Here is a 25,826-nt window from a genome sequence, read left to right as displayed (position 1 = left end):
GCAATGAATTAGGAGGTAGGGTGTGTAATGAGTGTAATGAGTGTAATGACACACAAGTCACACAACACATGTCTACGAGAGAAGAATACTTGTGATTTACGGGGGTATCCCCATTATCCCCAACACAACCCGTCGTTTTATACGCTCGTAACTTCACTAGTATATTTTTATAGTGTGTCTATATGTACATAAGTACATATATATAGCGTTTGATTACATCTTGTGACTTACATTTTAATCACTTAATCACTTCTTTCGGTAAAATTTTGATGACAATGCAATTAATATTAAATGATGCAGCCGAAAGGTGGTCAAAGGAACACATCGGCAAAAAAACACAACCAAATGGAGTTACGAGTAGGGCTCATAAGAAAGGTAGAGATAACTTTATTGGCGACGGAGATTGAATGGATAGACGTGCCATGTGCTTGGAACAGAAGGTACAATCAACAAGGAATTCAATTTTGTATATTTTTAGAGCACCGTACAAAACTTTGTTCACGGTGCTCTTATGGGATCACTTCGGTCTTGCAAATCGGTTATTAGAGCACCGTACAAAACTTTGTTCACGATGCTCTTATGGGATCACTTCGGTCTTGTTAGAGCACCGTACAAAACTTTGTTCACGGTGCTCTTATGGGATCACTTCGGTCTTGCAAATCGGTTAAATTGCCTTAAGTTGCCATTTTATATATTGTATATATGTAAGTATAAATATGTATTATGTATATATATATTGTATATTTATTTGTGTATTAGGTTTTGTTGTAATACTAATATAAGTAGTTTTGTAATATGTGTGTTTGTGTTTAATAGTCTCCATATTTTGCTCCGTGCACTACCTGTTGACTTTTGTTTGAGTTCTACATTTCCTGCTACCCAAAGGTTGTCTGGAAGAGATCGCTCTTTAGCGATAAGACCGCCTGTTGTTACCTGGTTCTATTTTTCCGTTAAAATTTCTTTGTAGTTTTACATGTATGTAAAATGTATAATTATTGGTGCAATAAATAATATTTACTTACTTACTTAAATGCGTTTTTCTCAAAGACCGTTTGATGTAGGTACCTAAAATTTGGAATAGTTATGGCAAAACACTGTGAATAAGTCAAAACTGCTTATTTCTGATTTTAGGGGGAAATTTAGGGGGTTGAGAGGGGTAGGCTGAAATATTTTTTATTTGTAAGAATCGTGTGGGGTACCATTAGAAAGCTTGCAAAAAATTGAGTCGATGGACTGATTTTGACTTCATTTTAGAGTGCAATAGTTTCGATAAAAAATGCATTTAAAGTTGCAAGTTTTCATACAAAAATTTTCACTTCTGTCCTGGCGATTTTCGCGAAAACTATAGCTAACAGGCAGCTGACCAGTCAATACCCAACTTAAAGAAGCATGGAGACGGCGGGAAAATTATCAGCTTAACTTTATCTTTATTAGTTTTTCAACTGCAGCCTGATCTTTGGTTGCTTAGGGCTAGCTAACTGATGCTGGACTGGTCATTTCATATTAGGAAGTAGTTTTAGCGAGAAAGATCCTTAGTTAAAACTTTTGCATTGAAATTTATGACTTATGTCTTTGACACAAAGTTTAATTCTGCTTGCTTATTTTTGTGGGATATTTAATTTTTTCTGAATAGCCTACTATAAGTATGAGAGAGATCTACAAAATACAACCTTATTATATTGCAAATAAGTTTAAATTTCGAACGGGCTTTCCAACCAATTGACTATCTCAATGTGCTCAGTAAGAATCATATTTATTATTGCAGTTTATCTGAAAAAAATCAAATTAAGAATTCCGTTCTTCACTGTCGTTGTGTTTTTTTTTTCACAATAGAGCACATAGAGTTAGTAAGGCGTAAAGAGATAATAAAGTCATTTAATATTTATTAACAGCTATGGCCTCATCTATAGATTTTATCGAGAGTATCTGATTCGTCGAAACAATATACACAATATTCCTTTTCATTAAGTACCAGTACATTTATGTATTAATTGTATACAGTATGTATAAATTATTGTATACAGTATGTATAAATTATTGTATACAGTCTGTATATTTTTGAACGGATCGGTGAGAGCAGCAACCAGATCCCGTTCTGAATGAATGAATGAATGTTTCTTTATTCAGGCAATAGAGGTCTATTGAATTAGTTCTGTTAAGGGGCCCACTGATTAACAGTCCGCCGGACGGTATCGGCCTGTCAGTTAGAACAAAATTTTGACAGTTCCGAACAACTGACAGGCCGATACCGTCCGGCGGACTGTTAATCAGTGGGCGCCTTTAGTAGTAGTTCTGTTCTGTTAGTTCTGTTACGAAAAAATAATTTTGGAAGACCTATAGTGTAAATAACATTATTTGCGGTATTTGACACATTATGACTGACGTATATAGAGATGTAACTAACGCAAATCGATTGTCACAGCAAGCGATTACGATTGGATGGCACGTAGACTGAGGTATCGAATCGAATTGTGACGTATAATGAATTTTTATTTGAGATTTAAATAAAGCTAGAATTATATGGTTTTCCCGCAAGCTACCGGTCGGTCGGTGTATTTAATACACCGACCGAGTAGGTCGCACCCATTGTCAAAATTGAAACTAACTGGGGATCTATTTTAAAGTTTATTTATGTTATTTCTGTGTCAAATTTGTTGTCTGTTAAGTGACGATAAATATATCTATATTTACAGTTAATTATCCACCTTTTCCTTATTTTTATTAAAAGAAAAATGAAAAATTCATATCGATTTACTTAGACGACTACCGATTCATAACGGTGGTGTCCGGCCAACCCTAAAATTAAAAAAAAAGACGTAGAACGTAAACGTTCGCAGTGCAGTTGTTTTCCTTTGTGATTTCGATGTGCAAAACATTTTACGTAGTATTGCTGTTGTGAGTGACAGACGTCAAATACCGCAAATAATGTTATTTACACTATAGATAGTATATGACATTATTATGACAGTTAAAATTCAGAGTTTTTGGAAACAAAGGTAAAGTTGACGAAATATAAAGTAAGCCGGTCTTGATCAAACTTGTTTGAGAGATCGGCTAACTTTATATTTCGTCAACCTTACAGCCAGCGACAAAAAGGTCAGTTAAGATTTGGTACTCATGAATCCCAGTTCTACTAAATTATTTTTTCGTTTAAAAACTGATTTACAATAAGTCCAAAATTGTGCGGTAAGGTAGGTTTATATTCAAATTATACGCAATTCTTCGTAGCAACTCCGCCAAGTGGACGAAAACGGGACTGGACGGCAAACTGATGCAATTACCCTACTTGTACTAAAACTTAGACATTTATTATTACTTATTTCTGTGACTTAGGTATATGAAACATGAGCAAATTGATTAATACTTTACGTTAATTACATTTTGTGTCAGAAACAAGCCTAAACGTCAAAAACCGAGAAATGCCGAATCACAAACTTAATTGAAATATTATTCCTTTTTGAGTCGTGCCTGCCCAGTCTACAAGTTTAAAATATGTACAACAATTGCGACTATATCAAAGATTATCATGAGGTTGTATGTAAGGATACCTAGTATTTTTGACGGATTTAGTTTTTCATGCTCTCTGACGTTACAAGTTGCTTGTCAACTCTGACGTATATTAAATTGTCAACTATTTTGGTGTTTGAAAGAATCAATAATATTGAAAATGTTCAGACAAGTGGAAGAATATACTTCAATATATTGTTATGGATGCTAGCAAGATGTAAAAACAACAGTTTAGCGGAATGTCAGTTTACGAAATGGTTTGTACAAATTACATAGAAATTCAGAATAATTTGTTTCTACTAGAAATGTGCCTTCACTTTTAGAAAACGGTAGGCGGTAGACCGACAAGAGCACAGCTCTTAAATATAAAGAAGAAGAAGAGAGGCCTATATTATATAATCGTTCTTGACTTCGGTTGGCCGAAATGGGACTCTTACGATTTTTCCTCATTTTACCTCCAAGATGAGGTTGATCGTTAGTGCTGGAAAGCTGTAATTTGGTATGGATATATAAATCAATCAACCGACAAGGTGGTAAATAAAATCTCTAATCTCTAAAAAATATATCTAAGGTAGAAGCTTTATAACTTATACATTACCTATACTAGCCCAGAGGCCTTTAATAACAGTCCAAACTCCAAGGTCCCAGAGCTCCCAGACATTACTTATTTCCTCGTGAATAAAATGTATGGGATAAATTAGTATTAGTATCCAAACTTAAAACCGCCTAGGGATGCGTGGAACGGTGCTCTGAACACCGTAGTCTTGACTTCGTGCTTGGCCAATTATTTTACATCAACATCCGTTTGTAATTTCGAATGTACTTGAATATTCTCCATTATTTTCATGTTTCCCGCTCCAATTTCGCATAAATCACCCTCGGGACGGGAAGTAATCGGAAACGAGTTGTGATGGAAAACAAATCATTTCTCGGCCGCATCCACCGATTGTTATTTAACAGATCACTTCCAGGCGCTTTACTTTGATTAACGCGATTACCGTTCCCAAACTTGATTACCTGAGCGATTGTAGATAAAAGCGCTTTTGCGAGGTTAGATTTGGTTAGAGTAGGTACGGTCAACAAAATAGAATAACTGTAGAAGTCTGATTAGAGCTCAAAAATTACCCTATTGTTTATTGTGCCGCGAGCGACTTAACCTGTGGACTCCAAATTGACAACGTCAAATATTGTAATTCCATGTAAGTGATGTAAGTGGGTGGTATGACATATACTTAGAATTTTAGTTTAGCAGGAAATTGTTGTTTATTGGATAATTTTCAAAGCTACGGGCGCCATATTTATGGAGAATTTGTAACCTTATTCACCTAATTGCTTAAGTATATAAGTGTACCTATAAGTATTTATAATACCTAGATATATTGTTTTTACTGTTAATTTAACTGAATTCTGGCAGGTGTAAAATTCCCCTTAAATTTAAATTTCATTGCTTTAGTTTAGTTTGTAACTACTATAATGTTAGTCCCTGCGGGAAAAACTTCCAAACCGAGGCAGTAATCTCATTATACTTAGTTTATCGCACCGCTAAAGAATAGTTAATTCATTGCAAGCAATTAAAATAAAAGCTATATAACTGGTAGGTAACAAATGTTTTACGGCAAGAAGCTTAATTTCGCATAATAAAACACTTAATGTACAAACTCTCCCATTGGCACTCATTACCGTACAATACAATAGTACTACAATGAGGGGGTTTTGTGGAGTTCCCACGGCGTGGAGAAATGGCTGATTTTCTACGCCGTAAAACCGAGGTAACGTCTGATCGGAAATCAAAAAGTACGATTCGCATTTAACGCGGCGAATCTGATCTAATCGGAGCGCATCCTTTTCCTAACTCGCCGATTCGTCTCATTGAGCCAATATAGAATTTGACAATGCTTATTGTAGCTAAACAATGTAGGTACTTATATATTAAATTGAAACCGCATCACGCAACATTATCATTATGCCAACAATAAATTATCCCCTTGAAGGTTTTAGTTTAAAAAAGTGCTCTTGGATTGGATTATGGATTATCAAATACTCGGACACAAAACACAACAACAACAGTAAGTAATAAACATTCGTACCTACACAGTTTTACTTATATAAATATAAACCAACGGATCAAAAGTCAGCTGTAAGCGCGACCCTATTTCCTATTTATTCCTGTCACCCATTTCACTTGGGTTATCCGAGAAAATAAACGAGCTCATTTTAAGGATTAGGTGCCTCATGGACAGTGTCCTATGTAAACTAGAAGAATTTATCTTCATATAGGTACATAGCATGAAAGGGACCGCAGTGAACGCTTGGGGAGATATCGTTATTACGTGAGTATGTTTTGATACTTAAAATATATTTTCAATTTATCTGCTTTTAATCTCGAGTACCCGTACGTGAGTTTAAAACGTAGTTTTCTTTAAGTTAAAAAAGTATACGTATAGATATAATGAATTTAGGCAAAATTGTAAAAGACCTTGATTTCAATACTTTGTTAGTTTCTTTAAGTATACAATAACATTTTAAGTGATGATTATTGTGTAATTCCAGAGAAAAGTGTCAGAATGTCAGTGAGAAGAGTTTGTGTACATGATAGGACAAGTAAGGATGAATACACTTTACATTTTTAAGTAAGCTCCGTTTCTATATCAAAGACTCTAACATTTATTTAATTTTTAATTAGTTTTATGTTTAGTTTATGTGTTATTTTAATTATGAAATAAACATTTATTTCTTATTAAAAATAAAGACCTTGTGTATATATTATTCTCGATCATTCATTTACAAGTTCGAGTAAGGGTTGTATTTTTTTTATGTTATACGAGGCAAATGAGCAGACGAATCGTCTTATGGTAAGTAATTACCGTCGCCTAGGGACACCAGCAACCTGCAACATCAGAGGGGTTGCAAGTATGTTGCCGGAATTTAATATGGGACTACGCTCTTTTCTTGAAGGTTTGAAGGTCGTATCAGTCCGGAAATACTGCGGGCTCTTACTTATTATCCATAGTTTGATAGCCCCTTATTGTCGAACTGACATCTAAAATGTTAAGAGTCTGTGATATAGAAACGGAGCTTACTTACTTAAAAATATAAAGTGTATTCATCCTTACTTGTCCTATCATGTAAACAAACACTTCTCGATGACATTATGACACTTTTGTCTGGAATTACACAATAATCATCACTTAAAATGTTGTTGTATACTTAAAGAAAGTAACAAAGTATTGAAACTAACCAAATAACCACTGAAAAATATCATTTCAAGTAAGATTTTCATCAATAATCGCAGTAACGAACGGATTACCTCAGAAACGGAGCTTACTTACTTAAAAATGTAAAGTGTATTCATCCTTACTTGTCCTATCATGTAAACAAACACTTCTCGATGACATTATGACACTTTTCTCTGGAATTACACAATAATCATCACTTAAAATGTTGTTGTATACTTAAAGAAAGTAACAAAGTATTGAAACTAACCAAATAACCACTGAAAAATATCATTTCAAGTAAGATTTTCATCAATAATCGCAGTAACGAACGGATTACCTCAGAAACGGAGCTTACTTACTTAAGAATGTAAAGTGTATTCATCCTTACTTGACCTATCATGTAAACAAACACTTCTCGATGACATTATGACACTTTTCTCTGGAATTACACAATAATTATCACATAAAATGTTGTATACTTAAAGAAAGTAACAAAGTATTGAAACTAACCAAATAACCACTGAAAAATATCATTTCAAGTAAGATTTTCATCAATAATCGCAGTAACGAACGGATCACCTCAAAAACATCTGACATTACGATGTCTAGATCTATGAATCGTATTGTTGGATGACACTTTGATGTCACGTTTGTTTACATGATAATAAGACACGTAAGGACGAATACACTTTAATTAATAGACGGTTAAAACAGTTCAGGTAAGACTGGTACGAGAATATTTCGGTTCAATGGCGTGATGGTAATCCTCAACTTGAATGTCAAAAGTGAAATTAAGTTAGAGCTTAATCCCGAGTCATATACATAAAATTTAATGTCACTACGGACAATGTAGTCATAAAGCTAAACCTATTTGAAACTTTAATTTCGGTCTATGTAAATTTACGGTAACGATAATTGCATACCTTGGGGCTAAAACAGCAATTTCTAGTGCTATTGTTTATTTTTAGGTAAATCTGGATTTTGGTACCTTAAAATCAGTCCCATAGTTCCAAAAAGAGGTAGGTAGAAGATATATAGGACGTAATTTTACGGTTGGTGTTAGAAAGAACAATACTTTTGATAATCAATTTAATACTCTTCATTTTATAATAAAAAAATATTGAGGAAATTGGATTGTCTTAAAATGGCATATACTAAGTATGTTTTTTTTACCAATTTTCGTATTACAAAACGTTACGTTCTATCTCTTTGTAATGTAATCAAATTCTTTATCTATTACGAAGTGTTATTGTATGTAAAGAATGACGGAACAGACACGTGCAATGCGGTTCTTTAATCATCAGTTACGTTACTAATAAGTCTTGTAACCTATAATCAGTGTCTGAATCCTGAAAAAAAAGCTAACTTCAGATTTGCAACGTTTACGGTCAATAGACTTACTTAATTTCAGCGAAATGCATTGCGCAACGTGATGCATAATTGCATTTTAGTCCGGTCATATTGACCATAAGCTATAAACATCGTTAGAAACAAATAAAAAGTATAAAAAAACCTTCCTAGCAACCGAAAATGATTGATGAATAATTTTCAATAACATTACATAATGAAAAGTAACATTTAAAACGCAAGTCCTGTTTTGTTTTTCCCTACCCAATACCAAATTTCATGATATTTCTGCTTATTTTTATTGAGGTAACTTATCTACTTGACACCAACTTTATGTAGGTACCTATTGTAGATTTGTAATCAAAATACGCTTCTTTGATTGGAGTATTACGAGCTGATTAAAGTGTGCTATTAATATTTATAAATGCGTACCGGTAATGTTGACAAAGTAACACTTTGTTTACCTTTTTGTTTGGCTTAGAAAATTAACGTTAAGAGAACCAACTACAATGTAAGAAAAATAAATGGTTAGTTTTAGCACAAGTTATTTACACATGTTAGTCAATATTAAGTGAACAAACTCATTAACTTAGTATTCCAGACAAACATACAGATAATGCCAATCCTGACTTCGCAAATGTTGTTATGTGCGGGCCATATTGCGATACTATCCACTCACATGATTGATATTTTTCAGTGACCTCTATTATTATGTGAAAATAAGGGTGACAGCTTGCAACTACTATACTAGCCTCCACGCACAAATAAATTAATAAGTAAATAAATATTATAGGACAATTTTACACAGTTCGACCTAGTACAAAAAGCAACACTCGTAACTGATATTAGTCTTCTTCCTCGCGTTATCCCGGCATTTAGCCACGGCTCATGGGAGCCTGGGGTCCGCTTGACAACTAATCCCAAGATTCGACGTAGGCACTAGTTTTTACGAAAGCGACTGCCATCTGACCTTCCAACCCAGAGGGGAAACTAGGCCATATTGAGCTTAGATATTAGTATGAATATTTATTATGAATTGCCACTACAACAAGTCAAATTTACCCCCAGTACGAAACCCAGTTTTAGATACTAATCGGTAGGTATTAATAATGAAGGAATTATAGCACGCAATATTAGACCGTTACTAAGCTGATTCTAATCTATCAATTGAGCAGTTTTGTAGCAGTTTACCGTTAACTTTACTAGGAAATAAGTCGTTTCTATGCTACCTTTTTTATTTCGATAATGGATAGTCTATATTAATACATCTTTAGAACTCATCAATACACGCGACCGCGAGTGTGCTCGACCTCATTAGTTTTATGACATCTTGTTTGGACAACAATTTAAATATGTATCGTTTTCTGCGTTAAGTTATATAAGATAAAAATGTATTGGGGCAACGAAAGAGTTTCGAAAAGCAGGGTAATTTTGAAAATGGCACAAGTATCTATACAACTAGAAGAATTTCCATCTTCATACTTTAGCAACACGTATGATACCTACTGCAAGTACCTACTGCAACGCTTACCAAGGCATATTGCTTACTGTTGCTAAAGTATGAAGTGCTTCTCCAGTTTATTAGATATTTGCCATTTTCAAAATCGCCCCGCTTTCGAAGTTACCCCAAGTACCCCAATCGACTTTATGTAGGTATTAAAACTCTGCAATTATATAGTACCTACCTAATGCTTTTATCAAAATAAGAAGCCCCTTCCTCTCGTCTCAGATAGTTATCAAGCACATTGGTTTAGTTTAGTTTGTTCAGATTTGCAATCAGTATCACTTAGTTGGGTACATTTTATTATATGCACATAATCTAGGCGTGAGATGAGTAAACATTACGGTTGTAAAACGGGACTAAACATGACTGAAGCCAGTACATAAAGCCTAAGTAGAGTCCGTTGTTCTTTTTAGTTATGTTCTTTACTTGGAGAAGCAAACTCGATGTAAAAATGCGTGACACTGAAAATATACTGCGAAAATGTCAGCTAAAAACTTAAAAGAGGAGTCACTATACGTACTTAGATAGGCGGACGGTGATTTGGGCAGTTTCCTGTCTTTCGGCGGCGTGCTGTACACAAAAGCTCTGTTGACGCGCCCCCGCGGCTCGTCGCACGACATGTCGCTCTCCGACCCGCGGCGCACGCGCCGCAGCGGCACGGAATCCACGATCGACTTCGCAGACTCCGACTTCCCCATCCCCTTTAACTTCTTCTTCCCCTTTTCTTCCGGGGAATGAATATGAAGTATGGCTGCTGCTTTTGGAGGAATCTTTTCAGGCACCAACAACTCCTTAGCTGAAGCACTCTTTAACTTTTTATGCGTAAAGAAATCACTGAACTTAGTTTTCTCCACTTTTCCATGTTTATGGGGTTTCAAATTTAAATCGATATCACCACTCTTCCTCCTCGGTTTCGCATCAGGTTTCCTTTTCGCCATCGTAGGGGTTTTCGATTTGTATGTCCCTTCGAGGCCTTTGTACGCGACGTCGAAGTTTTCCGTCGGCCAGATTTGGGCGGTCGTGAAGACGACGGTGTTGCGTTTGAGGTCGACGTCGTCAGGGGGTTCTTCGTCCTTGCTGCGCAACCGATTGCCGATCAATCGCAGGGAAGCTCGGACGGATCGGGAGCGGCGGAGACCTCCTTGCTCCCGTTTGAACCTATCGAGGAGGGTGTCCATAGCCCTAGGACGGGTCGCGCGGTCTTGTGCATGGCCCGGTACGAACTACGCGCGCTACTCTAACGATAGTTACGCGAGTTCTTTCCGACGTTCACTCGAAACGACGGCGGACGGTCGAATGGGCCTGCAACAATTCGTATTCTGAACCGTATTGGTAGGGCTCGGAAGAGTTCGCAGCAGCCTAGTCTGTCTGTAGTCGTTTGATAAACTGTTCTCATTTGCACAATCACTTGATTTGATAAGATAGCGGCTTGGAGTACGCATGTCACCGAGATTTGTTTATTGTGACGTAGAGATCTGATAAAAGTGGGGACGTATTTGTTTTGCGAGATTGCCGATTTTAATCAAGTGTTTTAATTAAAAGCGAAGTGCTGGTTACGAAACGGCTAGTATTATCGCCACTCAATGATTTACGTTAGAATCGATTGCGTAGTTGCGTTTGATTGATCGCTACTCTAATTTATTAAGGCATTAGGCGGCGAAGGAATTTTCAGCGTATCAGATTACTTCATAATGCAAGAGAATAATGGCGATAATTGGGGCGTGTGTTAATAATATTGTAGTAATAAGAGCAGTGGCTCGTGTAATGATGAAATTTAAGTGCGGTTCGGCGGCGGTTGTAGACATTATCGTAAAGATTCAATCTTCTACGAGACGCTATATGAGCTTGCCGGCCTACTGGGAATAAGGCGTGAAATTACTGGGATATTACAGGCAGTTAAATAACCTTTTACACACATTATAATTAATTCAGAAAAGTTCAGACAGTAAGACAAATGACATCCTTATAATATCCATTCAGGGTCAGAAAAGTTGGCAGGTCGTTTGTCAAAGTTTTCGGTACCTATATAAAGTCATTTAATTCAAGATACTTATATTACTTATGCCAGGAAAGCTTTTTCTTGTTCGCAGTTGCTGCTATAACGTCTGTAAGCTCCTAAAAAACGCGTAAATTGCCCACACACCTATTTACTTACTACCTAATCAAATCTAACAAGTTTGCTCATTTCCAACGCCTAATGTTCTACTAAAATATTTCAGGAAGTACCTTTACATATGTTTTAACAGGTACTGTAAGAAAGTGAACGTTCAAAATACTCAAACAAGATACTTTTATCTAAGTACTGGCAGAGACATCTCCACCGAACTGGAAAGCGGCACGCAAAGGTTCGACGACCCATAATTATTGGTTTATCACTAACGGAGCAATTCTAATTGGTTCACTAATTACACTGCCCTCTTGTTGACGCCACTTGTAATCAATAGGCTTGAGTCATATTGTTAAGTGGTCTTCAATTATCGATAGCGTCGGTAGGATACTTTTGAGATTGGAGGGTTACGTCACATGAATGGCACAATTTGGGCAACCGATCGTGTTACTGGATAAGAAAATACACAATCGTACTGTTGTACCACTATAAAATTATGTTATATGCTAGCATTTACTGCAATCCGACATTGCTGAGGTGTAGAGGGTACCAACAATACATGACATACTAATATTATCCTCAATTCTTTCTTGAGTACTTTTTTTTTCTGAGAAAATTGATGGATAACAAAATATGAAAATCTCACGTTTAATATTTCTAATAGCTATAAAAACAAGATCTGTTACGACTTTACTGCTGAAATCGAATGATGCCTAAAACGCGGGAGGATTAATAATGGATTTTGTTCGGCACATAAAACATTTGGCCTTTACGTGACATTTCAGTACAAAATCGTGCAAACTAGACACATCGTTTGTAACGAGATCCCGTACAAATTGGAATGCAACTCTGTATCTAAGCCACCGAAGCACGGAACATGAAAATAAAAGCGCCCACACATTGGTTTATTGGACGGCGCGGCGGCGTTCAGAAAAGTGCAAAAAAGAGTTATAAGGAGAATAAAAGGATAAGAAAAGCATGATTCAAAAAGATTTGACAAGGTAGAGAGACCAGGAAAAAGCTCTTATAAAGAAGAAACAAAAAGAGACATTTTAGATAGAGGACCTAGGACCTCTGATTCATGATTCGATAAGTTATGGCCACCCAAGAACACACTTCATAGCTATTGGAATACGAGACAATACTAAAGACTGCCTGTGTCTTTGCAAATATTGTGCTCCTGTGTTTCTAGACTGAAGAAGATTTAATTGTTCCTAACTATTATGAAACCTACACCCAAAACAGCTACTAAACCCAAATAACTACATAAACTCAGCTTCAGATATTGTCTACAAAACTTCTTATTGTGACTACATGGCAACATGTGTGAACGATACCGAGCATCTGAAAGCTTCATCGACTTTTTATGTTCCCTCCACAACTTTGTCGATTTCTGAAACTGTGTAGGTTTTCGTGGCGCAATAAACGAAAGGTTTGTGAATCATGTGAACGTGTGTAACTCGAGACACATAATCTGTTATCTATTGAAGGCAAAATCAAAATCTGGATTAGTCATTTTGTGAAAATCCCGATATCATGTCAAATCACGACACGATATCGAAGTTTATCTGTCAATGTTCTAAAGAACCGTATTGCATACATATGCGTAACGTAACTTGTTTATCGTATCTTCACGCCCGCATATTTTTCGGGCAGGGTGATCAGGGCCAAAGATAAACATTGTCAACGGTTTTTTTAAAGGAATTGATAACAATTTGTAGCATTCAAATATTAGTGAAGAGAGAAGCAGTACACTACCATGATCAGCCTACCTTTTTATTAGTAATAGAATTGCATATTCCCACCAGCAAATTGATTTAGTTTCGTAACTCCCATAAAACTGCCCCAAAATTATACTACCCTTCCCCTGAGTGCAAATTTCTATGTCAGGTAGCAGGTGCCTTTGTACTGACCCTCTTACGCATTCCGGCAAAATATTATTATTTTTTGACGTCGGCAGGGCATTGTCAATGCCCACAGAACGTTTACAACAAATTAACCAGTATATAAGCATCCTGCAGGCGTGTTATGGATGGTTTTATCCATGTGACAAAATAACCGTCACTATTTAACACCGCGGGATTGAAAGTGACGGACACCGTTTTGTCACGCTGACACGTAGACAAGAACGACCATCATATACGTACTGATAACGTCGTGTTGTTACGGATATGGATCTCGAGAGTCGAGCTCATACTTACTCAACTCTAAGGAAAGTGTTCTTTACTTGCGCTTGGAGCATTGGGAACATTCAGGCCCAGAATGGGGGGTGTGGACGGAAGTGGGTATAAAAGCGTTATTGGAATAGATTTGAGTTGCTAACAGCAATTGTCAAGGTTTCTTGGAGCAGGACTTATTTGTCTCAATTGACTTTGATTTGATGCGTAAGGTTACAATGCAATTATAAATGATCATGTGTTCAATGTGCGTCATGATATTGGGATGGGTCATGTGTCATGTGGTTAACTCTGCCTCAGTACATACATAATTATGTATTTATATATAGATACGTAATGACCTGCAAAAAGGTAATGTCGTGCCTTGGTATTGTTTAATGACATTATCTTTCTTTCTACCTGGCTTCATAAAGGGAGGTTTAATGTTCTCTGATTGTAGTACTGGGTGTGATGTGTCATAATGAATAATGTTTTGTACGTATATCTACAAGCGCTAGCACAGGTCTTTTGAAAAACTCGTTAGTTGTCCTAGGTACCAGTTCCGGAGCCAATCCAGTTGCGCAACAAGAAAACTAGTTTTTCTTTTATCGACTAAAGTCTAAACTATTGGTAAAGCCGTTTGATTGTTGTTATACTTGTAATGGTTATTCGAACTTTCGTACTGGACAATTTGCTTCAGATAAATAACATTTATGAAAATATTTTCTGTAGGTCCATCTTTAATAAATCTTAAACTAGAACGCTGTATGTATAGTTGTATACATCATACCTACATAATTGTGAAGGCTACAATATTATTCGTCTAATTATTTATATTTTTCGCATTATTAGTTAGTTATTAAGTAGTAGTTATTTTTACCTATCTTTAATTTGTTTTAATGTTTAAATATGATCATTACGTTCCTCAAGGGTAAACTAAATTCAATTATAGGTGTCCCCTAAAACACTTAACTTATTATGATATTTTAGCGTTTCTATACTATTCGTCCTCGTTTTATATCAGCAATTTATCATAAAGCGGCTTTATGGCTAAATGAAAGCATTCAAAGTTGCATAAAAACTCGTAATTACTTCGTCTATGGTTCATAGTCACGCGATGTCTATGGCTACACACTACAACATAATATCATACTATGCCACATAAATAGAAACAATACAACTTATCAATATATCAATTATCTCTGGCAGTTATTACAAAGAATTAATGTTATATTCGGATAGCGGCGTTACGGCTAACCTTACCCCAACATTTTTGACGTGATAGCGTCATATAAATCGATGAACACCGGTAGCATGCACGAAAAAGTGTCACGTTGTGGACGGATCTTCATGGTAACGTTACGTAATGTAATGGTAATGTTTTCTTATGACGTTATCACGCAAAATTATCGTCCGTAAACCGACTTTACAGAAAACCATTTTTTTTTTGTAAAAATTAGAGTTCTCTGAAAAGGATGCAAGTCTCTACAATAGACCCAGGTCTCTAACAAGTTAAAAAGGACTCGAATTTCGACGTAATTATACGAGTCTAAAAAAATTGTTGTGTTGCTTTGTTGCTGTCTTTTTTGCATTGCTGTCGCGATTAGAACGTTCAATTTGTGACTCATTTTCTAAAGAAGATTGACAGTTAACATCGCCTACAGCCCTACATCAACGCTGCAAACCCTACTACCCCAATGCTGCCGCTACCTACTGCAGTCTCAACCCGAATGTCACCTTTATTCATCACATCAAACAGGGATAATGAAGTTAATTATGACAAAACGCATATTGGGTACAATTTAATTCCTGAATTCGTTCCCGTGTTTGCATATTTATGCGCTGTGTGTATAATTGTTTTGTCCTTAATTGTATTATCTGACAATTGGGTAGGTCAAATTCATGTTGGGAATTATGGATTACATTATTAGGATGTACTCGTTTACCTATTTAGTCCTTCGGAGAAGGCCTATGTCCTACATTGTGATATTAGACGTAAGATAAAAATTTCGTACCCTAATACCTACACAATATAACGCTAGAAAACAAAATATCCTAAAGCTAAAATAAACTGGAGCCTAATATTTGCTTGTTATTTTATAGGTACGTACTTGGTGATTGAGTTAGTGTTGGGTGTTGGTTAAGAGTCGAGTCGTTTGAGTCCTCTGCTTCAAGACTTGACTCAGTTTTTCAGACTCTTCAAATTAAGTCTAAACTCGAGTTATTTCCAACTTGAAGAGACCCGAGTCTTTTGTAGAGACTTGAGTCCTTTTGAAAGAACTCTCATTTTTTTACAAATAATTTCGAAATGCATTGTCTTTATGTAAAATTTGTAGATTATTTACACAAATCATACAATATAACGCCTAATTTATTTACTGCAAAACTTTATTTAGGAAAATCCTATTAAATTGTTTACAGACTTACGGAGTCTTTATTCGGAGGCTCGAGCCCTTTTGAGTTGCTCTTAAAAAACACTCAACAAAGGACTCGACTCGTGACTTAAAAGACTCAGAAGTTTTTTAAGCGCCGCGTGTCTCGTAAAAACGAGCCGACGAGTTCTCCAAATTAAGACTCAAAGGACTCGATTGAGTAGGCCTGAGTAAGTACCTAATATGCCTTGTAGTAGCGTTTCTAGCGCTTGTAAAATTCTTTCTTTACAACAGAATGTAACTGGATTTATAAGAATTCAAATAGGCCCGAAGGTATCATAGGAAATGCAAATGTTTGACCGTTGTCAAAATCAATAAACACGGAAGTTAACCGATGGCCTGGATTCGTTAGAAACGAGGTTCCGATTGATAATGTCGTAATTAAGATCGCTCGAGGCAAGTTGTGGAGCTCGTAGATTCAATTTGTGGTGTTTTGATAGCAGTTCATTGCTGATCGATGGGACCTTCTCGTAATCAGAGTTTATTTGGTTAGGCAAGCCTCTTAAACGGTCTTTAGAATTGGAAGAGAAATCTACGTATTTAGGTACCTACCAGGAAAATTTGGATAAAACAGTACATCTTTTAAAGTTTTCTTTAAATAGGGGTCGTCATGGCATAATGAAGAAAAGTTTTCTCCATTAAGTTTATTTTTATGTTTCCGATATAAGTAATAATTTGATTGATTGTTATAAATGGAAGCAGTAAACGTTTTAAATATAACTTTTTGAGGTATAATTACCATGCTGTAAGAAATAAATAAAATGGTAATGGAATGAGGTAAAACCCCACAGATAAATAGTCTGTCTTGGAACGAGCTCCTTTGGAGTTCATATAATTTTAATAACAAAATAAGTTGATATAACTTATACAAAAGATACTTCTATTTTTAAACGATTGAAGCATGCTGGGCTAGGTTTAGCGTGTTTATCCTAATTGCAAAATAAGTTTTTTTTTTCACACTATTGTTGTCCTGTCTGTTACCGGTAGTAGATTTTGATTATGTATTAGGCGAATGTTGTTAGTTCTGTTTAGTTTTGGTTCGAGTCTTATCTCTTTCATGTGTGCAATGTGGGTGTGTGTGTGTGATGCGTGTTACTTAAGTACTTATATGTTTTTTATTACATACCTATCTAATTGTGAGTTCCTGTAATTGGCTCTATAAATAATTTATCTGTTTAAGATTCCATTGTTATTTAGTTAGCTGTTGGATCTCCTTATGTAAATATATAAATAAATATAAGTTGGTAATAATATTGTAGTAGTAGTAAAAGTAGTAGTAAAACACTTTATTGTACAAAAATCGAAACAAAACAGGAAAAATAACATTCGTCATTAGTACAAAGGCGAACTTATCACTTATCCTTTTATTGTTTCAGTGTTCAGACATTAAGTAGGGAAGTACCTATGAAACAATGAATATGGTTTACGGAATTTTATCTATTATTATAGCAATTTTCCTGTCTGCAGTTTATTGTAAGCTTACCTAGAAACAATTGCCTTAATTTTTTGTTTAAATATATCCAGTGCAGATGAGTGTAAATAAAAAATAGCAGAAATTAAAATAAAGGTAAACTCGAGCTACTTTTACTATGCATTTTACTTTTACGGAAGCAATTTATAGTAATTGCGCAAATGGAACAATTTTCCGGAAACGGATCCATCAATCGACTATCTATTTCCTTTTCGTGCATAGACAATTATTTCGGTTGAAGGTTTTAACCATACACAGTCGGCGAAGGTCTTAAATCACATACTGGGCTTTGCAATCTCTTTGCTACTAGTTTACAGGGTCAAACTAGTCATGTAAGTAATCTACAGTAACATACATTATTGCATACTTCATACCACCTACTGTTAATAACAAAACTATAATTTATAACATTAATTATATCACAAGATTTATTACCAATTTCACACTTTAACTCCAACTGTCAACATAACCGCACTTTCACTTAAAACATCACTATTTCCATTTCCGTAACACTAAACAACATCCGTAACGCACACATTTTCTAAAATAGTGAAACCAAATTATTTAACAACAAGTTTCATTGATAAAAATCGTAAAACCATATTCTCAAATATGGTATACCAACAAAGTAGACGTTCAAACCATAACTATAACGTTCGTTCATAAACACAGCAAGCCGCGAGAAGTTGACAGCGGTTGCATCATGGCCGACAACATGCCAATATGGCGGGCGTAGTACCAACATGGCGGCGCTGGCGCGTCAGTCAACGGCCTTTGTCGTAAAACACCACAAAAATAACTTTGCGGGTGGCGAAATATGGAACTAACTGGTTTAATACAAACTTAATAGGTAAGTTGCGTCACTAGTGCCACTTTTATAAGCAAATTCTGTGTTGTAGTAGTAAGTTGAAAAAATGAATGGATCAAAGTGAACCTGTTTCGTACAGATATATTGCGTGTACGCAGGTAAGGATTGATGATCCCTCGGGTCATTATACCTGGTCGTTATTAAATAACTTGATGCCGCTACTTCCGAGAGTTTTTAAGAGATATAAGTAAGTAGAATTATTGCAAACTGAGAATGGTAGGTAACTAATTTACTAAAAGGTTTAAGTATACTGAAAACCTATAAACAGATGCCCAAAATTACCCAATCTACCAAATAAACTAAAGAAAAAAATATTGATTCATATAGTAGTAAAGTTATGTGTACCTATACCTACCTACACCTACAATATGTATGTACGTAAGTAACTAGTCTAATTAGTTATGGGTCATTCCATAATAAACGCTACCAAGGGTTCAAAAATGAAAAATAGTTTAAGAAGTCAACACTAACCTATTTCCATAGAAAACATACCAATCCTTCATGTCAGAAAAAAAAAACCGGAAAAAAATCAATTTTTACATATTTTTCATGTACTTGATCGCAACGTTTAAATGATAGGCGTAAAACTAATTTTATACAGCGATATTGGCAAGACTAATTAAAAAGAAAGTAACTGTAAACTGTTACAAATTTCCCGCAGTTATTTCAGGTAAAATATCGTAATTTTATAATTTGTCTTTAAAAATATTAAAAAGCATGGATTAATCGGTTTTTAGAAGAGTATTCTAGACTGTGGTCTCAAAGTAACACCCGAAACGAAAAAGAGATAAAAGTATGTGTAACTTTTCCCGTAATTAACTATAGCCAAACATGTTTTGCCAAAGAAAGGCTATGATGTGAACCTATGCAAATGTGTAATAGTTGTTGTTTTAGCGTCTGCTTTAGTCGTATGTTTTAAAGTTTGAAGTTGTGTAACACCCGAAACGTGTTGATCGTCCGCCTGTCATTCCCCGGCTTTTCTCCGTGATGGTTAGTGCTAGAAAGCTGCAATTTGGCATGGATACATAAATCAATCATGGCGACAAAGTAGTAACACAAAAACTACAAAAAGAATTTTTTTTTAGGTTTGCTCCTGTACAAAATATTTTTAATTTTTTTGCGACTTTAATCCTGTGATGTGGGGTGTCGTTGGATAGATCTTTCAAAATGAATAGGTGTCACCATCAACCATTTTTTGATTAAGTGAATATTTTCGGTAATATTCGCATCGAAAGAAAAATAATTATGATATCTTCGAGAAACAGTTTTTATTGTTAAGATTAATGTATTTTATAATAATTCAGCATTTATTACTTATGTTTTTCATCGAATTTATTAAAACGACAATAATTTCAATAAAATGAGCCATAATTTCGTATAAATCTGTCTTAATTTCGTACTCGTAACACCCGAAACGAACCATGAGTAACACCCGAAACAGGTAATTTATTTTATTAAAATTAATTGAAAAGTGATACTAAGTGTTACTTCAGTGTTTCAGTAGACTATACTAACTATTATGCCTTGACATAAATAAAACTGGAGGTTACTTGACAAAATTCGCTAAATTATGCATTTTGGTACTGATGGTCAGAAGGTATAGGCCAATTCCTGTAACGCCCGAAACAGCAACTTTTTAGTGATTCTCTCGTTATTGCTCTTATACTTTAATTATGTGTGTACAGGAAAAGAAAATATTATCAAAGTAGTAGACGAATCAATAGTTATAACCTCCTAGTTCCTGTTACAATATCGAATAAAACCTTATTTTAAGAGTTCAAGTGTAACACCCGAAACGGTGGAATGACCCATTAGCATAAATGCTAACACAATATAAATATTTTAGTCAGCATTTTGACTATTTATTACCTACAGAATAAAAAAAACTTATGCACACTAAACCTTTTATAAAACGTAATGTCGGCCTAATTCGCAAACCTCGTAACTCCATTTCAAGGAAATTAGTAATTGCTACCTTAGACAACAATACTTATAGTCGCAAACCTCGTAACTCCCCCGGAAAAATGTCACATATATAGTTATACCTATAGAACCTTCCAACTTAAATTAGTACTTTACAGTGTTGTAATTATGACATTTTATAAATAAAATACTCCTTTTATTATTCGAAAATTGTATGTTACTTCTACTCGTTGTTTACCTATTGTATCATTGTATGTTTTTCATACATTTTTCCAAGCGTCACGACTACGAACCACGAATTAATCTCGAGAGACTATTTTACATCTACATACAAAAATCAAAAAAGCTCCTGATTCTTAGCCGAAATAACATAAAATCCTCCAAATAAAAAAAACCCGAGTTAATAAATGTTCCACATTTTTGATCAAATTACCTCACATTGGTTTCGACGTCGATTTCAAACATTCTCTGTGCCATACGAGTAAAGTATGCGGTCGATAGCTAATGCATTTCAATAACACTTGACCGATCGCCGGTGTATGCACCGTGAATGATAGATGGACGGTCTAATTGTCCAAATAATTGACCATGTCAACAGTATAGTTACAAGTACAGTATGTTAACTATACTAATAACAATGAGCCTAGTGATATCAATTGGATCATACACAGAAATGACGTCTCTCCTGTATACGAATAAAAGCGAACGTCCTTTTTTAGCTTATTCGGTAAGTAAAAGATCCACTTATTACATCCTACGATACGATATATGTACAACGATAGACGGACATTATAGCCTCGTAAGTCCCGGCGTAATTGAAGGGATGTTTACAAAAACAACATAACTGCTTAGAGCGGTTGACACTTTTTTAAGAACATTGTTAATCGTTTCAGGTGTCAACCAGTGTAGTCAGTTATGTTGTTTTTGTAAACATCCCTTCAATTGTACAAGTACAAAGTAAATTCGAGTTTTGAACCCTTATATGTAGAAATAAAAGAAAGTTCCAAATTCAAAAGCGCAAAAATTGGTCTCGGTCTTACGATACGAAGACACCGAAAGTGTTCTGTTATACCTATCCATCATAACTATTTTTATTACGGAACATTAATACCTTGTAATAATAATATTAACTAACTTGGTATTGGTATCAAATCAGATCGTACAGATAGTCATTAAATTATTTTGGATTATTGGCTACTTAAAAATCATGTCAATTGTGATAAAAGTATGTCAGTACTTTGAATTAACCCCTTACGCTCGTAAAATCGAACGAAAGAAACAAATAATGACAATATCATTGCAGTAATTCGGGATATTAAATTGAACAGGTATTTTATAAACAATTTGTTTACGACATTTCTCCTTTATGAGACATCGTGTTATTCGATTTTAAACCTAATATGTATAACAATATGAATGGTTACCACAGATATTTCGTGTATCGTTAAGTGCAATTGAAACCGTTAAAACCGTTTTGAGTCGTATTGTGTCACAAATTAGATTCCAATTTCATTTCTACCAATGCTAATACATTGAATGTGCGTTAAAAAAATCTGAATCTTAATGCAATAGAAATTAGGTTGATAATCAATAGGATCCATTACACGTATGGTAGAGTAGAGCTGATAGTGAAAGTGTGGGTATGAAGAAACAATATGTAATGCTGATCGGTGCAAAAACATTACCCTCCTTAGCGCGGGTGGTAAAAAGTGCTTCCGAGACAACGAGATTCCAATGCTGTTATTACACGAGACAATCATTATTGTATGTGCATTTCTTTTTTTGTAGCGTTTATGGGTACTGTGTATGCATTTTTACTGTTGCACGTTTTTTGTGCATAGTAACGATCTGCTTAGACCTTTTTTGATGTATGAGGCCACATTTTTTCATGTATGAGGCGTGAATGTACAAATGATTCTGAGTAAAATGAAGAAGAAGTCAATATTTTGAAGACATGAATGAAATGTACATTTTTTTGGAAAACGCTCAAATTCGTTCGTAAGTGTGACAGGGAGGCAACACGTCGAACGTAGTTCGCGGTAGGCCCTCAGGACTAGGTGTTGGAAACCTGATGCCTTAGGAAGGCTACGGTGGAGTTAGGGTTTGCAATCCGGATCCGAAATGTATGAAATTATCCGGATCTGGATCCGGATCCGCGGATATTCCCATACATTTCGGATCCGTCGTGCAAACCCTAGGTGGAGTGAAAACACTCGTCTCTGGAGGCCCTTCTCTATTGGAGCTTATCATGCGAAAACGACTCGAACCTTAGCAAAAGCCCACACAAAAACTACTCATAACATTATGTCAAAAGCTAGAATAAATGTGTGGAAAGTTACATAACTGTCATTCATATAATATTCATTTCTAACGAAAAAAGTGCCACATCTCACTCATCCAATATTCACTTGACATTTTATTTGCACTACGAACCTTAAAAAATACCGTACTCCACTTAACCTTTATCGAACCGAACTCATAAACGACATCAATGTAGAAGCCCATCACCACCAACTTATCTATGCAGGCCAAAAAATAAACAAATGAACATCGCTCAACCAACTTCAAAGAAAAACTCAACCACCCCACGTTTTCTAGTGTATTTGATAGCTTTGCAAGAAAGAAAACTGTCTTGGAAGAATAAAGACGTATGTACAAGGAGTTGAAGGACTTTTTAAGCTGTTTCAAATGTGGTAAAGAAGGATATATTGGCTATAAAGGCGGGTCCACACGGTATGCGTTTTATGTCAGAGGACCAAATGAGCTATATGAGGCAGCTCTTTAAATTTCCCAAGGGACAACATTGCAATTTCCTTATTTAATTAAATTACAGTTTTGATTAAATCGCATAGACTCTATAAACCTAGTATGGCTCGCGAGCCGCGTTTTTGCGATTTTTGAACGAGTGAAATAGGCCCCCTACTTATCTAATCTGAAAACATAGCAAGTAAGCGACATTCAAGTATTCCCACATGATAATATGTGGAAAAGTAAATGCTTACTGGAATGTGAACAACTTTTACTCAATTTTCCTGAGACAATGGCGCATACTGACTAATGGAGCCCTGCGTAATGACACAGTAAACACAGGGAAGGCAGTAGGAAAATGAATAAAAATTATAAGACACTTTTAGACAGATCCCTGAGTAAGCTCAATAAGGCAATTTTGACTGCGGGATAATTTCAACTTATCGAAATATCTTCCATGTTTTACATTATTAACTAGAGTCCAGTGGCGGCGCGTGGAATTTTTCGCTAGACAACTCGGAGCAAAAAAAAAACACCTACATTAAACACCTACATTATGTACTTATTTTTTCATGATAAGCGAAGGTAAAGTAAAGCGCTAGGTGTGTCCTTGGGTGCGTTCTTTTGCAGTTAGTGTATAACCACCTTTGCCATACTTGTCATCACTGACGTCACATGAACAGTGTATGTCGAGTATGACAAAAGCGGATTCCTACTCCTAAATTCCTAACAATCCTAACTAATAAGTTTTTTGCAAAAATTTCATTTTTGGTACAAGCTTTTATCGCTGACTATACTTTTCTTACGACAGACAACTAATACTCATCGAGTCAATTCTAAAAACCCCTAACACAATTAGGTTGCGTTGTTTCATCACAGAGTTCTTATAGCGACCTCCTGTCTCCATCATCAGATCAGTTCGACAGTATCATATTATTGTATTGTCATCAGAACTACATACAGCTGCCAATTTTCATGACGCTACGATCCTTGGAAGATGGTTAAATTAGTTACCTTAGATTCCATTACATAGTTACATACAGGTCGACCTAATAAAAGCTTGTTAAAAACAAGGACTGACCTTGAAACACCTGCACGAACAATACGCAACACTTATAACACTCAAAAATTCACTGCTTTAGTCTTTATATATAAATATATGCACAAAACTAAGTAAAATCTCATTAAAACCTATAAAACTCTAATAAAAACAACAATAACAACAAATCTTGGCAACAACCGGAATTGTGTGTTGTCATAATATTATTCCATTTTCACCCACGACTTCCAAAACCTATTACTACAAATTTATAAACAGTACTTTCTTTGAAGATACCCTCGTTATCAAATTACCTTAACTAAACTTGCGACTCCATAATATTCTTGGATTTTGTAATAAAATTTCTTTTTTTAAAGGTTTTTTGAAAATTTGGTATTAATGATAGCAAAATACAATAAAATTTTACCCATTAATTCAATTCAATGTTGGTATGGCAACATTAACCACACGAGCGGCAAACGCGACTCGATTCAAAATTGTGAAACATTACAGTCCAATATAAATCTTACCTCTTTGTATTTAAGGTTTAAATTCAAATGAAGCAGCAAGTGAATACACTTGCGCCACTCGCGGACTTTGACTGTGTGCGTGCATTTTTCTAATATAAACCTTATATTGTTACGTTTAAGGTTTTTATTTAAATGAATAACTCGATACAAAGCCGTGTTATTTTGAAGCGTTCTTTAGCGAACTTTATGAGCGTGTGCGTGAGTTTTCGTATGTGTGTGGTGGCTCATGAATGAATATTCAAGCTTAAACTTAGTTGCCCGCGCGCCCGCTATGATTAGTTGAAATTTAATCAATAGTGAAGCTTTAGTAAATCGTGTTATCGATGCCAAGGTAATACGTAGTGTTTTCATTATGGATATATATGTAGCAATATATTTTAGGCAAGCCGGTGGGAATCGGGTTGTATGAAGCCGCCGCTACTGCTAGAGTCCCACACAACACACACCAAATATATGGCACTCTAGTTAATAATGTAAAATATGGAAGATATTTCGATTAGTTGAAATTATTCCGCAGTCGAAATGTCCCCCTGTACCTTACTAGACGACGATATGAATAATATATAGTTATTGCCCTTACCGGCTTTAGAACCCGGGACCTCCTGCTTCGTAGGCAGGGTCACTAGTATCATTACCGACAAGGCTAGAAGGCCTTCGAAATATATCCATCTAAAACATATAGGTAAATTTTTTACTGTAGCTTTTAAACGCTAAATTCCAGGGATTTATAAAAACTTGTACACTTACTTGACTAACGATCGTCACTTCCCTCAGGTGTTTATTTCACCTGTCATACTGTGTTTAAATTGTACACTGTGTACAGTTACGCAATTAAGTTGCGATCGCAATCCTTTTGTTTAACGGCTCCCGATAATTAGGCAGAAGCTGACTGTACTAATCTCTTCATCTCAATAGCGTCTCCCGAGCGTCGGCTTGTAGTCAACTCTATGGCTGTTGCTTGACGCAATAGCGCTGCCTA

General features: G+C 35.5%; 1 protein-coding gene across 3 annotated transcripts in view; it reads right to left on the bottom strand.

The window, feature by feature from the left end:
* The window catches only part of LOC134791639 (ankyrin repeat and fibronectin type-III domain-containing protein 1), a 201,865-nt gene that overhangs the window by 51,639 nt on the left and 124,400 nt on the right, over window positions 1–25,826 (bottom strand). Inside the window, exon 1 of one of the 3 annotated variants that reach the window (XM_063762693.1) lies at window positions 10,094–11,215. The exons of the other annotated variants lie outside the window; for them this stretch is intronic. Coding sequence (XP_063618763.1) covers window positions 10,094–10,751 — 658 coding nt within the window. The 5' untranslated portion in view covers window positions 10,752–11,215. Of the gene's footprint in view, window positions 1–10,093; window positions 11,216–25,826 lie in introns of those variants that run through there. 3 annotated transcript variants of the gene reach the window in all.

This window comes from Cydia splendana, chromosome 6, assembly GCF_910591565.1.
Source record: "Cydia splendana chromosome 6, ilCydSple1.2, whole genome shotgun sequence".
Classification (NCBI taxonomy): Eukaryota; Metazoa; Arthropoda; class Insecta; order Lepidoptera; family Tortricidae; genus Cydia; species Cydia splendana.
This window is presented reverse-complemented; position numbering and strand designations above follow the sequence as displayed.